The sequence below is a fragment of the Microtus ochrogaster genome, linkage group LG9 (assembly GCF_000317375.1).
Source record: "Microtus ochrogaster isolate Prairie Vole_2 linkage group LG9, MicOch1.0, whole genome shotgun sequence".
In the NCBI taxonomy this organism is placed as follows: Eukaryota; Metazoa; Chordata; class Mammalia; order Rodentia; family Cricetidae; genus Microtus; species Microtus ochrogaster.
In genome coordinates, this window is record NC_022034.1 from 37685241 (window position 1) to 37701415 (window position 16175).

The 16175-nt window shown below is 42.2% G+C and overlaps 1 protein-coding gene across 1 annotated transcript in view; it reads left to right on the forward strand.

The window, feature by feature from the left end:
* Rnf217 (ring finger protein 217) overlaps nucleotides 1-16175 on the forward strand; it is a 112180-nt gene that overhangs the window by 70409 nt on the left and 25596 nt on the right. Inside the window, exon 2 of the mRNA XM_005363649.2 lies at nucleotides 4200-4433. Coding sequence (XP_005363706.1) covers nucleotides 4200-4433 — 234 coding nt within the window. The remainder of the gene's footprint in view (nucleotides 1-4199; nucleotides 4434-16175) is intronic.

Sequence of the window (16175 nt, forward strand, 5' to 3'; positions counted from 1 at the left end):
GAGACAGGATTTCTCTGTGTAACAGTCCTAGCTATCCTGGAACTTGTTTTGTAGATCAAGCTGGCCTCAAACTCACAGAGATCCACCTGACTCTGCCTCCCAAAGTGCTGGGATTAAAGGCGTGCAGCACCACCACCTAGCTGTTTGTTTTTAATGTGACAAATTACTCCTTTTCAAATCTGGAAATGATTCATATTGAATTTACAGTTTAATCTAGAATTCTTAATATGATCAACAAGGCCTATATATGATCATATCCCACCTAAGATTCCAGCCTGATTTCTGTCCTAGCCTGGCAAACTTTATCCGCTGGCCTGTGTTCTGTAACATAGGCACATCAGGTTCCTCCTGTCTGGGAGCCACGGTCCTTGGTTCTTTTGTTTGTGGAAAGTTTCTCTGTATCACAAAAGAAAAGCTGCCCTTCTTCATCATGGCAAATATTGTAATCCGCATTTTTTTTCCTCCAACAAGGCCAACATAGCCATCCCCTTCTGTCTCTCTAGGAGTCTGTCAGGTTGTCTACCCTATGAAGCCCACAGTTTGCTACAATCTAACAGATGCTGTTATGCCATGTACCACCCAGCAAGACTTAATGCTTAACAACTATTGCTTGAAGGACAATTTTTACTTTCTTGGTGTCAAAGGAGTTTTTCCCCCTTTAATTAATAGAATGTATATTGCTGGATAAAGAAATGAGTACACATTGCTTACTTGTCAAGATGCTTGTCTAATAATCTTTTGAGAAAACCACTCTGAAAACGATACATATGCCAAGAGTCAGATAGGTCATTAGTCACACTGTGCATGAGAAGGGGGTGTTGTTCTTAGGAGGAAGCATGAGTAATTGAAAGGCTTGAGTCATTGTTCCAACTGCCAATTATTGGCTTCCTGAATATAATTCAAATTCTGAATGTTGTAGGTCTAGAGTAGGCCAGGAAACTTCAACTCTCAAAATACTTTTCCAGGATCTTTTGTGCAGTTGTTCTAGATGCTAATTATGTTTTATACCAAAGGAAGCCAGAAGAGAGGGCCAGCTGGAGAGACTGATGAAATTGCTAGTGGGCGATTGGATCAGAGGTGAACCATGACTCCCTGTGATCAATAAAATATTGCATGAGGTCAGTGACTCAGTGTTGTGGGGTAAGGATTTGAGAACTTGGAGAAAGGATAGAGACTATGACAACTACAGGAAATAAGGTATCCATGGAAATGGAATAGCTTTGCAGAAAAAGCCAAGAATCATTGAAATAGAAGAGCAGGTGCCTGGCTGGATGCTGGATGGCATCCCAGCGTGGTCAGGTAATAAACACCCTCTGCTCCAAGAGAAACCAGATAGCCTCGTCCTTGGGATGCCTGGGATGGTTCTACTCTCCAAACTTCATGGCATTGCTATAAGACCTGACTGTCCCAGTTAGCTGTAAAAGTGCTGCATCCATCTCTACCACTTATCTGGTTAAAATACAAAGTACAAAAAGAGAGAAAAGTCAAATTCAAGCATCAAGCTGGGAGCATTCTGTAGCCTGGGTTCTTAAGCACAAAAGTGGGCTGCCCCCCCAATAATGTACTAAGAACTAAGTATTTGTTTTTATAGGGAAAACAGTCCAGGGTCCTCAGATATACTAATGCTCTGCCCTTGTGGTCTGACTCAAGTTCATGTTTACAGCCTCTTCTGTACTTATTATTATTTTGGGATCCAATATTATTTTTCCACCCCCTTTTAAGGGTATAATCTTAAGTTCACTTGAATGTTTGTTCTGTAGGTCAGTACAGTAGAGGTGAATAGAACACAGTACCCCTGCCCTAGAGATCTGCGCATCTGCCAGACCTTCCACCCTGTTGGTTCTTTTGGCTCCCGGGAGCTGCTTTGTTCTTACTGACTAAGTCCCATGAATCTTAGGCTCTCACCTGGCTTCACTCAGTCAAAGAAGCTTAGTCTGCGGCTCCCAGGTCTGAAGAAACCAAGCCACCCCCATGTTTTGGTGGCATTGTGGAGCACCCTGTCAGGCTGACACTGTCATCATCACTCAGGTCCCGACTGTGCCTGCCTCGTTCCTGGTAGGCACCTGTCTAGCTTCAGCACTGAGGTCAGGGCCCCATTCTCCGCGGGGCTTCACAGATAATAAATACAGGATATTAAAAGAAGGAACATCTTATCATTTTAAAATACCTGTTGCAGTCTTCATAAACCCAAACTTTTATTGTTCCATGGGTATTTTTGTCTCTATGAAAAGCTTATGAGGACTTCTTTCATGAAGTGTAGCTTAAAGTAATTTGTTATAAAACATAGATGGGGAGCGGAATGAGGAGGCACAGCTAGCACTCAAGTGGCTGAGCAGGGAAGACTGCAATTGGAGGCCAACCTGGGCTATAAATGGAGACGTCTGAATGTCTGGTTTACTCCAGAGACAGTACAATATTAGTTTATCCAGAAGACCACAGACCTAGAGCAGGAGAGAAGAACATTACTGTTAGCATTTGGAATGGGAACTAGATACAGCTCACAGTAAATATGACAGAAGATGGCTGAAACAAAAAATTCCAACACAACTCATCTTTAAGAGATGGAGAAAGTAAAGCTTGAATAAAGAGGAACTGGGAAGGTTTCAAAAGTAGTGAAGGGTGACTCTAGCCACAGCACTAGACTCTCTTTTGCCCCCAGCCCCACAGTGTGACAGAGGGTGGCACTGGAAACTCACATGACAAACAATTACAACTCTCTGATTTTGACATGCCGCTACTCTGACACACCCACACTCACACACAAGAGAAAAGAAGGCAGGAAGGCTAAGGTACGAATGGGAGAAAGCCACATGGTCTCCCATTCCCGTGGAAAAAAAGCACGGCAGAAAGGAACAACTAAAAAATAAATGTCTTAAACTCACACCCCCTTTCGACTTTGCTGTGCATCACATACAAACTTGAGAGAAAATAGGTAAGAAGTTAAAGACGGAAGAAGCTGGGAAGGACATGGCAATGCCAGGAAAAGGCATGAGCTAGCCTGACAATAACGTCCAAGAGTCTGGCTGGCTTTAATAAATTCCCTTACCAGTATAATGAATGAAATTTATGTCCTGGCAATGCTGGAGCATGCATGGGAGCTCGTATTTGCAGTTCTGCTGAGATTGTCTATATTGGGTTTCACGGTCTTAAGTTGATGAGGATGACTGACCAGGTCTCTTCCTCAAGAGGGCACCAGATTTCATTACATCATGTGGTTGCTGGGAATTGAACTCAGGACCTTTGGAAGAGCAGGCAGTGCTCTTAACTGCTGTGTTAAAAGTATAAATTACCCTCTAATTTTACACTAAAGTTGTATAAAATGTGTCAACAAACAAGTTTTTTAAAAAATATCTTCATAATATTTATTTGTTTATAAGTGTGCTCATAGTTACAACCAGATTTTGCCATTGTACTTACAATGGCATAATACCACCAATGTATTTTTACCTGTTTTATATTTATTCATTTGATGTATGTGTAGGAAAGGGGACTAGCTTTTGCCAGAGTGTGCATATGGAGTCAGAGGACAACTTTTGGAAGTTGGTCCTCTTCTGTTGTGTGGGTTGAACTCATGTCGTTAGGTTGAGTTGGCAATCGCCTATACCTGCTGAGCCATCTCCACAACCCAGGCTTTTCTTGTTTTTCTTTTCTTACTTCTAAGGTTGTGATAACATCAGAGCTGTTTATGTGCTTGTCAGGGAAGTACCCAAGAAAACATTAACTTTGGGTCATTATTTTTATAAACTAAACATAAAAGCTTCATAAAATTTTGCTTTCTAAAGATGCTCCCACAGCAGAGTGCTGAAGCAGTGTATGTACTAAGGCTGACATCTCTGCAGTGCCTTTGGTTGGTCCCAGGATGCTGACCCATCCGGTGACTGAGAGCTGGCTCACTGTCTGCATGTTCTCTCACCCTGCAAAAAAGTAGAATGGTCATTTGCTTCCTTAATGAACCTGTGGATCATCAAATAAGTTCACAAACATAGTTATCAGAGAGCATGAAAGCATCCTACGGATCACGATTAGATTTTGGTACTCAATGTAGGTTTCAAAATGACTAGCATTCGTTATGCGATCTGGAAAAATGGCTGATAACTTTTCTCCAAAGCATAAGATAATTAGTGCTGTATGCAAAAACAAGCAACAGAGAACCTTAGTAACCAGTGGGCTTTCCCTTTTCCTTCTGTCCTTTCCCTTAGGTACAGCTTGGCCAAGTAGAAATCAAATGCCCAATCACGGAGTGTTTCGAATTCCTGGAGGAAACTACTGTCGTCTACAACTTGACCCATGAAGACTCCATCAAGTATAAGTACTTCTTGGAACTTGGCCGAATTGACTCCAGCACCAAGCCGTGTCCTCAGTGCAAACACTTCACAACGTTTAAGAAAAAAGGACATATCCCCACACCTTCCAGATCAGAAAGCAGATACAAAGTAAGCACGCTCTCCAGAGTGGTGGGTTAATGGTCACAGGATGGGAGCAGGCCTGGTGGGCCGACTGCTGGTGGGCGTGTGTGGCCTGGGCGTGCGTGGCCTGGGGTTTCTTCTCCTATCCCCTTATCTAGAGCCCGAGGTAAGCAGATGTAGCCTGGGATTCTAGTCTGTAGTCTGGGAAGACTAATGCTGAGAGATCACTCTGAAGGATTTAGCCGAAGTTTTCTCTTTGACTCTAATATGTTGAAAATCCTTTGACTAACCCAATGGAAGGCTAAGCTTTAGAGTGACAGTTGTCACTGTTACCAAGTGCTAGTAAATGCTAGTGCTCCCCTCTCCCTTATTTTTAAATAATGAGCTTGACTTTTTCAATGGTCTCAATTTCATTTCCCCGGCCTTTCTCTATAATGAGCAAAACTTGTATAAAACATTATTCATTTACTGTTTACCAAAAAACCAGAATGTTGCATTCATTTACTGTTTACCAAAAAACCAGAATGTCGCTGTGTGCTTGGTATTCACTTGTATTAGGTGACAAATGGGACCCTCCCTGCCTCAAATCAGTCTCATAAAGGTGTGTTGGCCAGTTTTCTGTTACTGTAACCAATTCCTGTGATGATCAACTCATAGAGGGAAAGGTTTGTGCTGTCTGTTGGCCAGTTTGAAACATTTTTGTCCAGGGAATTTAGCGTGGTCATTTTGGGCATACGTAGGAAAGCCAGCTGAGCAGAACTACTTACTCATCTTGTGGTTGTACAGCAAGAGGCGGGGGTGGAGGGTGGGGGTTGGCATTCCAGCGTCCCCTTCATAGGCATAGCCCCAGTGATCCGAAGCTTGCCCTTAGGCCTTGCCTGCTAAAGCTCAAACACCTCTCACTAGTCCCACCCTGGGAACAAGCCTTTATTTACCATGTAGACATCTGGGGGCGGTGCTTCAGATACAATCTGTTGCAGGAGGGACATATGTAATATGCATATGTAAGTGGAGTGCTTGGTTAGCGCCAGCTAGGATGGTAAGAATGGCTTCATGGCGAAGGATTGTTCTGGCTGACACAGGGGAAAGCATTTCAGAGAAAGCATGAGTCAGTGCTTAGGCCCAGAGGCTGAGGCTGGGTGAGTTGGAAACAGGTGGGGAAAGAAGGGAGAGGCAGCTGAGAAGATGGGTAAGTGCAGGTCAGGCTGAGTCTTGTACCGTGTGTTCACAAGCTGGAATTTAATCTTGTAGGCATCAGAGAGAAATCAGACCGGCAGCATTCAGAGACTGCAGCAGAGGGCAACACCAAGGATAGGAACCACAGGCTGAGCGGTGGGATGCAGCCTAGGGAGCTGCTGAGACGCAAGAGTACATCAGCCCTGCCCAGAACAAACATCTTGCAATGTGTTGCACCTCCTTAGGAGGCTGACCTGCAGCAGAGTGGAGCATTTTCAGCGCAGGCTGCTGCAGTAGTGCCCTTCTTCACCATCGCAGCCTCTCTGTTTAGGGACAGTTCCTGCCCGTCTGCTGTGTCTTGGAAGCAGTGGCCACTCCATTATTCATCCTGTAGCCTCAAGGAGACTGTGGTTTAGCAAATATTTTCCTCCTCTCCACTGTGACGGTGGGGAGCTATAGTCCTGCGTGGTTAGTCAAAGTCTCTTCATGACTAATTGGCCTTTGGGGCTACTCAGCTCTCATCGCTAGAGAATTTTATTTGTGGTTTTGTTGGGCACTCTGGTTTCTTTAAGGCATAACTGTCAGAAAAAAAAAAACCCTTTTGTTAAGGCCTGCTGTCTTTAGATTATAATATTGTGTAACTGAGACAATGCTCTACAGAGAGGCTGGATCTTAATAGACTATTTTTATTCCATGCTTTGTATTCTTAGGAGGAGCTACTCCAGTTACATTTCTATTAATGTTATCAAGGAATGTTTAGTTTTAGGAAGACTTGTCTTTCCCTAACTTAGAATATTTTATTTTTTTCTAAATAATTTTTAAAATTAGATATATGTATAAATTGATACACTGTTTTGGAATTTGTGATACTCAACATGAATGCATAGTTGAATCAAAGTGAAAATAATTTGAGTAATTTAAACTGTAATGTCATTACTAAATGGGCAACAAGTGCTATAATTTGAGGTACAATTATTGTAAGAATAAAATATTATGTCTTGTCTCATCAAAAATGTGTTAGGATAAGCATAGTTTATCATCTTGCATATATATTTAGCTATGTTTGGTCTGAGTGAAGAAAAGGTATTTGGATAATAGGCAGTTGCCAGTGTCTGTCAGCTGCTGTAGTTAAGCAAAGGAACAAGGGACAAATGGACCAGAAGAAAAGTTGCTTTGAGGAGAGTAGACATTTAGTAGGAAACAAATGTTGCTCAGAATGAAGTACTTTAAATCTTCAGAGATTGAGAAAGGATGGAAAGCCAAGTAAGTATATGTTAGCCAACTTTATGTCACTGTGAAAAATGCCGTAGATACTCAGTTCACAAGGACAAAGATTGCCTTCTGACTTCGGTCATGACGGGTTATCCTCATTGTGTTGAGCCTGTGGTGAATAGCAGGAGCATGTAGAGTGGCAGAGGAAGCAAAAAGAGGAGGGATGGGCTGAGTCTTAATCTTTAGGGACATACCCACAGTGACCTAACTTCATCTCCTAAACCCCGCCCCCTAAAGGGTTCCTATCAACCAGCAGCATTGTAGGTAGCATCCCAAAGCTCACCGGATCCAAACTGCAGCCCTACTGAAAGCAGAGCTGTTATGCAGATTTCAACAACAGCCAGGCTCCCACTGAATGTGGGTATGGCCAGGTTTGTTGCCTCTGGTTTTTCTTTCAGAGGAGAAAAATCACAACAACCCAGAGACATAGAATCTCTCAGTTCCATGCTGTCCATAGGCAGGAGTCTAGTAATTCCTGAAGCCGTGCTTCTTACTGCTTTAGTGTAATAGTCACATAGCATCTCTCGTCAGCACTACTTGATTTGCATGCTCAAAATTATCTCCGTACTGAGGCAAGGAGGGCATTGACAGTCATTCCAGCAAACCCCAGGGCATACATGCTTGCAGGGTAGCGTTGTAAATGGCACTGAGGGCTTGATGCGTGAGGTGAGCAAATGGACTTTTTTTTCTTTCATTTTGATGTATTTTAGTCATGTATCTCAATAACCAAATCCGTTTCCCATTTGATATAGTATAGTACTCAATTAAACTATGACATAAGTTAACAACTAAAAAAGGTTGCCAGTAATCCATTATGTCTCTGGGTAATTTAATATCTCTTTATGATATTACTTAGATTCCTAGGCTGATCTTTTTTTTTTACCTATCAACAGGTCCTTTATCGTGTTTATTTATTTCAGTAGTACTGTTTTTGAATCATTGGGTTGCAGTATCTTATTCGAAGATGTCACTCTGAGCATTTATTATGGTTTGGCTATCAGGTCAGAAGCACTTAAGGTAGCAGGTTAAAAATTGATTTAAAATATCACAGTCATTTTCTAGCTGAATGAATGCTTCTCCACATTAAGCTAAGACAGAAAATGCCACATCTGAGCCTTTCATTTGGATAGGGTTTTTTGTTTGTTTGTTTGTTTGTTTGTTTGTTTGTTTTGTGTAGGGGTAGCCCCAGCCAGTCACCTTGCTTGTAGGGCGGGATCGCCTGAGGATATTTTTTACTAATAAATATTGCTGGTGTGCTCCCCCTTCCCTTCTGCTTTCCTGTTCTCCGCTGGAACCTCGGGTTCTGTGAGTCTTTTCCCAATTAAAGCTGAATATGTTATTATAATTTCTGGCTGCCTTCATTTACACCGCTTTACAGTTTTGTTTTGTTTTGGCTTTTTTTTTGTTTGATTTTTGTAAAGACCATTTGTTAAATGTTTGGATTAAACAGATGGCAGCGGGACAGATAGAAGGTAGCAGCAGTAATCAGAAGTCTGGGTGCTCGTTTGTCCTTCCAGGCCCCCAGTTAACAGTTTGTATAATTTGAGTAAAGTGTGCTGTGCTCTCAACACCATCGTATTCATATAAAATTGAATAAGTGCTTTCTTCAGTTGAGAAATTTACACTGCGACAACCTTGTCAAATCAGTTTTACTTTTTTTCTTCAAAATACTTACATCATTTTCTATTTGTAATCATCCTATAATGTCAAAAGTTTGTACAATTCCTTTTCTATAACACTAACTTCAATTTCTGATTGAAAATACAGTTTCTAAATAGTCCCTGTAATGTCTTGCCTATCAAGTTGCAAGCAGGTTCACACTGAGAAAATCAATGTGGCTTACATGTACTCACATGACACCTAGAGACAAATGCATCACCCACTCCTGAAGTTCTTCCCCATGGAGATTATCGTTTAGGATTTTATGGTACATTTGTGTAGTTGTTTGGTTAGAGCCTCGCCTTCCAACTGGTCTCTAGGACGCTGGTCCAGGCTGACTTCATTCTCTGCTGATAAGCAACCGTATGACCTTGAGAGTATGCTTATAAAATCTACTTGCTAAGGGAACTAATAAAAGATCGATATGTAAATAATAATAAATATGCTCTGCAGTGGGTGGAAAGTGCTGGGAGTGTTGAAAGATTAAGAACATTTAGCTTTTAAATGTTAAATTTACCAAAGTAGGTCAGTCAGAACACTGGCTTTAAGCTTAAATTATATTCTCAGCTAGTCACGCTTTCTCCAATACCACGAGTGTAGTTTACACATCTCTAGCTGGGGGTAGTAATAGCATCTCTGCCCTAAGAGTGTGATGAGAATTGAATGAAATCACTCATGTAAAGGCCTAACATGACTAACACATAGTACATGTTCAACATAAACCAGAAACCACAATGGTCATTATTGTTAGGCATGGGGAGCAAAGTCAACAGCCCTGAGTATTTAGAAAGGGCACAGAGTCAAAAAGAATAGTAATGGAGTCAGTGATAGGGCAGGAAATGGATGTAGGAACAGAGGAGGGATGACATTGACTGTCTGAAGAAGAGAAACAGGGTACGTTGTTAGGCCATAGAAGACCACTTAAGTTAGAAATATGTTAATGGTACAAAGTGTAAAGACCCTTTGGAACATCAGAGAGATGCCCATGAACTATGGGTCAGAAGTGATTTATACAGGTCATCAGTATTAGTAGGTTGGGGAGGAGATTTGTAACTTTATTGAGGGTTCTCTAGACTCTAGAGGAACAGAACTGATAGATAGCTGTCTATCATCTGTGTCATCTATCAGTCAATATGTATAAGGGGGAGAGATGGATAAGATCTATCTGTCTATATAGACAGATATTGATAGATGATAGATATATTACAGTGGCTTACAGATAGATAGCTGTCCATCACCTAGGTCATCTGTCCATCGGTGTATATATGTAGAGAGACAGAGGAGAGATGGATAAGATCTATCTGTCTATAGGGACAGATGTGGATAGATAGATAATAGATTTATTAGAGTGGCTTGCAGATTATGGCCCAGCTAGCCCCACAGTAGCTGTCTCCCAACAGAAAGTCCAAGAATCCAGCAATTGTTCAGCCTACGAGGGTGGATGTCTCAGCTGCTCATCAGTATAAGCCAGAATCCCAAAGAAGTAGGCTCTAATATCAGTGAGTTGGGTGTGAGGGCAAGCAGGTAAAGAGCAAAGAGCTTTCTTCATCCACGACATTTATATAAGCTGCCACCAGAAGATGTGGCCCAGATTAACGGTGTGTCTTCCCACTTAAAGTGATTTAATTAAGAAAAATCCCTTACAGCTGTACCCAGTCACTCGGGTTTTAATTAATTCCAGATGTAGTTAAGTCGATGACCAAGAATAGCCATCACAGTAACTAAATTTAAAAGAAGAAGAAGAAGAAGAAGAAGAAGAAGAAGAAGAAGAAGAAGAAGAAGAAGAAGAAGAAGAAGAAGAAGAAGAAGAAGAAGAAGAGGAGTTGCTTTTCTGGGAAGAAAAGTGAGTCATTCTAGGGAAAGGAGAGAAGCTGGTTACCTCCGAGGGACAGACAGAGTAGCTTCTTGTCATTCACTGAGGTCCTTCGATTCTAAGGTCCCCTCTCCTTCCAAGTGTAGACTAAGAATGAGGCACCTTTTCATTCTGACTCAGAGTCGAACGGCATACATCATCAACACAGCGAGCCTGTCCAAAGCGCCTCTGTGATTCCTGAAGGCAAAACGAATAACAGCCCTTCCCTGCTTGCAAGTGTTAGGCAGAACTGTGATGATTGTGCAAGGCTGCTGTGACTCACTTCAGGTAGAAGGAAAGTCCTGGAGAAACTGCCTTACAGCTTTCACACCTTCTGGAATGATCGCAGCCCTCTGGGTAATCATATTCTATAAAGCTTCACAATTATGCTGTTTCTTTGTGCGGCAAAGTAGTTTCTTTAGGGCTTTCAGAAGGCTAAGGAGTCGGTGGGTGTTGCAAAGCATACTTTACCTTTCTTCTTCTGACAAAAAAGACAGGAGAATTTCTTTCTCTATGAACAAACTGCTTCAGCCTTCCCCGTAAATGTGAAATTAGTATGCTTTGCACTTCTTTCTATGCCCTCCCCTGCTCCTAACACCCGCCCCCATCACTTCAAGCTGACTGGTTACAAATGAGAAGTGCGCTGCCAGTCAACAGTCAGGTTAGCTCCTAACACACTCTGTTTCTCATGGGAGTGATGTATCATCATCCATGTCAGCGGCCGACAGAAAACAAATGTAGTTTCTCAGATGTCGTTGCACAAGAGAGATAAAAATGAAGTCGTCCAGCCAGATTTAAAGAAGCCAGCTAAACAAAGGGTGTGTTGCATATGTAGGGCTTGAAGCGTTTGATTGCTCAGCTATGGTGCAAGCCTAGATTTTATGAATACATTTCTTTCTTTCTTTCTTTGTTTATGGGGTGCCTTGCCAAAGATGCCTTCTTTTTTCTTTTTTGATTTCATAAAATAACCATAATATTTTTAGAGTTTTTTTCCTGCCTTCAACTTCTAACAGCCAATTATTGAAATTCAACTGTTTTATCCTTACATTTATCCCAACAACTCCCTAAATAATAATTATTATGTTGACCTGTAGTCAACATAAATTGACCTTGCAGTGGTGTTTGGAACAGATTTTGTTTGTTTTTCTTTATCACTTTGTTTCTTGAGTCCTTAGGACAAAAGACAACAAAGAATCATTTCTGGTGTTGACCAGCCAGGAGATGGTAGAAGTGAGTCAAGTCTGGTGCTGGTGAGCAGCCAACAGAAAATGTCCAGGGACAAGAAGAGTTGGGATTCTGTATTCTTCTCTTTCATCCTCAGTACACCTGCCTTTTCTCACTCTCCCACATCTGTCCAAACCCAGGGAGGTGCCACAATGACCTGGGGATGAGGCAGCTCAAGGCAGAATTTCCCAGTTCCTCCCCTTTTTACATCAGTGAAAAAGTGGGTCCCTAGAGAAGCTGTAATAGACTCACACACTCTAGGCCTTGAGGGACAGTCTATAGTAATTTCCAGCTGGGCTGGTATGTAATGGTGATCCCAGGTGAGGAGATAGGAGCTCTTTGTCCTCTTCTGCTGCTTCTGACACACTGCCTGAGGAAAACATGCCTCCAGTGTGAAAATCTTTTTTAAAGTTTGGAGGTGAATTTATTGTGCAATGACTGCATATGAAATATGTAAAAATAGCCACAAAGTTGGTAGTATGGGAGGTTGGTAGGGTCACATCTTTGGAAGCTTCATATCTTGATACACCTGTTCCTGCCCTGTATGACTCTTCACATGTTTTCTGTCCATTTGGTTCCCAGTCTTATGGACTTCCTCTTTTCTTTTTAGCCTGGTTTCATCCCTGCTGGGTGACCAGCAGGCAAGGCTCATTTGGCCACATCCAGGCTCTCTCTGTTAAGGGACCTTGCCTCATGAAGCCTGTGGGTTCCTGTGCTTCTAGAAGAGCCCCCAGTAGACAGTGAAATCTTGAAGAATAGGCTTGTGCAAGGCTACCATAAGACTGTCTGGCTACTGCTGCTACTCTATAGGACTGAATGGTAAAAAGGATCAAATAGTGCCTCTCGGAGGTGTTTGGAGCTGCATAGCACGTTCTTTTACTCCTCTCTGTAACACCCGCACACTTTCACATTCCTTCTCTACAAAACAAATAAATAAATGAAGAGAAAGAAAAGGATTTTCCGTTCTTAAAGAAAAAAAAACACTTATCACTCATACTCTGATAATTTATTAAATTGGTTAGATTCTTTATTAGATGACTCATGTAAGAGGTATCTGAATGATTATACATCTTAGTGCATATCCCAGGGTTGTCGGGATTTATAGACTGTTTAGTGGATAAGTGAGCAAGGCTCAGGGTGAGCTGGCTGAAGTGCTGTCTCAGTTCATGTTGTTAGAGTACCTTGTTTCTCTGTGTGCTCTCAGGGCCCTCTCAAGTACTCTCGTAGTCTCTGCCTGACAGAGGGTCTTACCACATGTTATAGCAACATTCTGTCTTTGTGCAAGACCACAGTCCCTCTGAGAATTTACCTTTCAGCCTTCCCTGAAACATCTTTCTTAGAACAATATTTGTTCAAGCTTCTACCCTGGCTGGCAGTTACTATGCGATCTTATAGCTGCCTGGCTTTGTGTCTGTCTGCTCCTAATAAGTTCCTTACAGACAAGATACTTTCATTCTTTTCTGTGTGAAAAACAAAACACAGTATGGTCATAACCTGCCAGTCAGGTGCTATATAAATCTCTGTTATGAATGAATGAATGAATGAATGAATGAATGAATGAATGTGTTTCATTATTGCAAATCTGTTTAACCTGATATTCTAATAAGGGAAATTCCTCTAAGAAAACTGGGGGAGCTCTTATCTTCACAATGCTTCAGTTATGCATGGATGTTGTCTCACATTGAGCATAATAGGTAATGATGTTGTGATTTCTTTTTTTTAAATGAAAGGGCTGGGCATTGGCTCTGTTGGTGAGCTCCAAGTTCAGTGAGAAACCCTGTCTCAAAAATAAGAGAAAGAGCAATAGTGGAAAACTTGTATAGGATATGGAAATTGAGTGAAAATTACCTACAGTTTCTTTGTTTTGGCTTTATTGTCTTGAGTGTTTACTTAGCATGGTGAATTTGCAGGTAGCGGAGTTTGAGTCTTACCACCCGGGAGTTAAAATGACAATGGGGCCTGTGAAAACCAATGTGCTTCTAGTGTCAGATGTGCTGTAAGGTTCTCGTCTGTGTCTTCCTTCATGCAGAAGAATTTACACCTCAGTCGTGATGACCAGTAAAGTGTCATGAAGACAAAATAGTAAATATCACCTGGTGATGTGGTCGTACCATGCCCACTACAGTAATTCAGAGAACTGAATGACTGACTCTTCAACTTAGCAGTTTAGAGAATACAGGAAGAATGAAACAGATGAAGTCTTTGCCCTCTGTGAATTTGTAGACTCTGGGAGAGCTTGGATGTCTGCATACATAACATAAATTTTCTAGTAAAGGTACTAAATCCAGCTGGGAAGTATAGGGAAGACATTTTGAAGATAGAAGCCTTCTAAAGATATGTCAACAGACAGATAGTGTTAATTAGACCCTTTTGTTGTCAGGGTTTCTGTCCTGCCCTGTTCCTGCAGTCAAGTCCCAAAGAAATCACACAGAGGTCTACATTAATCATAAACTGATTGTCCCATTAGCTCAGGCTCCTTATTAACTCTTATAACTTATATTAGCCCATTATTCTAGTATATGTTAGCCACATGGCTCGGTACCTTTTTCAGTGGGGCAATCACATCTTCCTTCTTCTGTGTCTGGACAGGACTGCAGAGGGAGCTTCCCTCTTCCCAGAATTCTCCTGTTCTCATTGTCCCGCCTCTACTTTTTGTCTGGTTGTCCCGCCTATACTTCCTGCCTGGCTACTGGCCAATCAGCATTTATTTAAAACATAATTGACAGAATATAGAATTGTCCCACAGCAGATAGGTGATCTTTCTCAGCCCATCGCAATGAGGTTTGCAAAGTATGCCCCGTTCTACCCACCCTTCCTCTCGGAAGTGAGAAGGAATAAAGCAGGCCTCAGGGAGAACCAGACACTTCTGGTAACATAAGAATACAAGTCCATACCAGTTCTCTTCTCCAGAGAGCTGTACCTGCTCTTGTCTTTACCTCCAAGGTAAAGGCTAAATGTATGTGTATCCCCATTTTGCATCTGAGGAGAGAAGACAGATTTTTGCTTCTCATCACTGAAGAGTGGGTAACTTCTGCTGCCAAAACATCAGCTATTTTTTGTCAGTCTTTTTTATTTTATTTAAAAAAAAAAAACAGAAAACAATTCCTTTTTTTTTCATTTTACATATCAGTCCCAGTTCCCACTCTCTCCCCTCCTCCCATTCCCTCCACCTACCCCACCACTCTCCATCCACTCCTCAGAGCAGGTAAGGCACATTGCTTTGGGGAAGGTCCAAGGCCCTCCCTACTATACTATATCTAGACTGAGCAAGGTATCCACCCAAAGAGAATGAGTTTCAAAAAGCCAGTACAAACAGCAGGAATAAATCCTGGGGCCACTGCTAGTGGCCTTACAGTCTGCCCCAGCCATATAACTGTCACTCACATTCAGAGGAACTAGTTTGGACCTATGCTGGTTCCTTCTTTGTCCGGCTGGAGTTGGTGAGCTCCCATTAGCTCAGGTAGACTGTTTCAGTGGGTGTCCCTATCATAGTCTTGACCTCTTTGTTCATATTCTCACTTCTCCCACTTTTCAGCTGGACTTTGGGAGCTTAGCCCAGTGCTCCACTGCGGGTCTCTGCCTCTGTTTCCATCAGTTGTTGAATGAAAGTTCTATGGTGACACTTAAAATAGTCATCAGTCTGACTACAGGGCAAGGCCAGTTCAGGCACGCTCTCCTCTATTGCTTAGCGTCTTCATCTGCTACTTCTTTGGCAGCTTGGTAGCTGTGTCAACTGGTAGCTACATGTATTTGGAAGAATCTGTGGTCAAAGACAGGGAGTTGGAAGGCATAGGTTACGAACCATCTGAAGACAATCTGGTAAAGAGGTAAACTCTTAATTCCTTGTGTATGGGTTTTCATGAGTCCTGTGTTGCCAACAAGCTTCCAGCTGCTGCTGCTGCTGCTGCTACTGCTGTTCTCCAACTTAACTTTGAATAGTGTCTAAGTGGCCTTTCTCGTTGTGACAAAATATCCAGCAAGAAGCAGTGAACGTGAGTCGTTTGGATCTACAATTCAGGAGGATGCCATCCATTCTCCTAGGGAGCCTGTGGTAGGAAGAGGAGGGCAGCTGGCCACATGGTCAGAAAGCAGAAGAGTAGATGGGAAGTGGGGCAGGGATCTAAGGCTTCAGCAATTGCTCCAGTGACCCACTTCCCTCCTGTAAGGCTTGGCTCCTAAAGGTTCCACAGCCTTCCCCAACACTGCCCCCAGCTGGAGACCACATGCCACATTTCACATCAGTCCAGTGCAAGTGGGAAGCAGGGAGTATGGTGCTCCTGCCTGCAGACTGGTTTATTCAGAAGGCAGACTTTCTGTGTGGCAGCCCTGTGGTGTGGACTAGCATTTCCTAAGGGCAGTAACTGACCTGGGAATGAAGGAAGACACAGTGTTGATATCTATGTTTGTAGAAGGCCAATTTTGAATATGGTTAAGGTCATAATGAATAAGGAAGGTGTGCCATCTTCAGACAAAAACTGGTTCTGTGACAATTTGGGTATACTCTCTGAGTACCAAAGTTGCTTTTATTATTATTTTAGTCCAAAGTATGGTAAGCAGTTGAGTGAGTTACTTCAAATCTTTTTTTT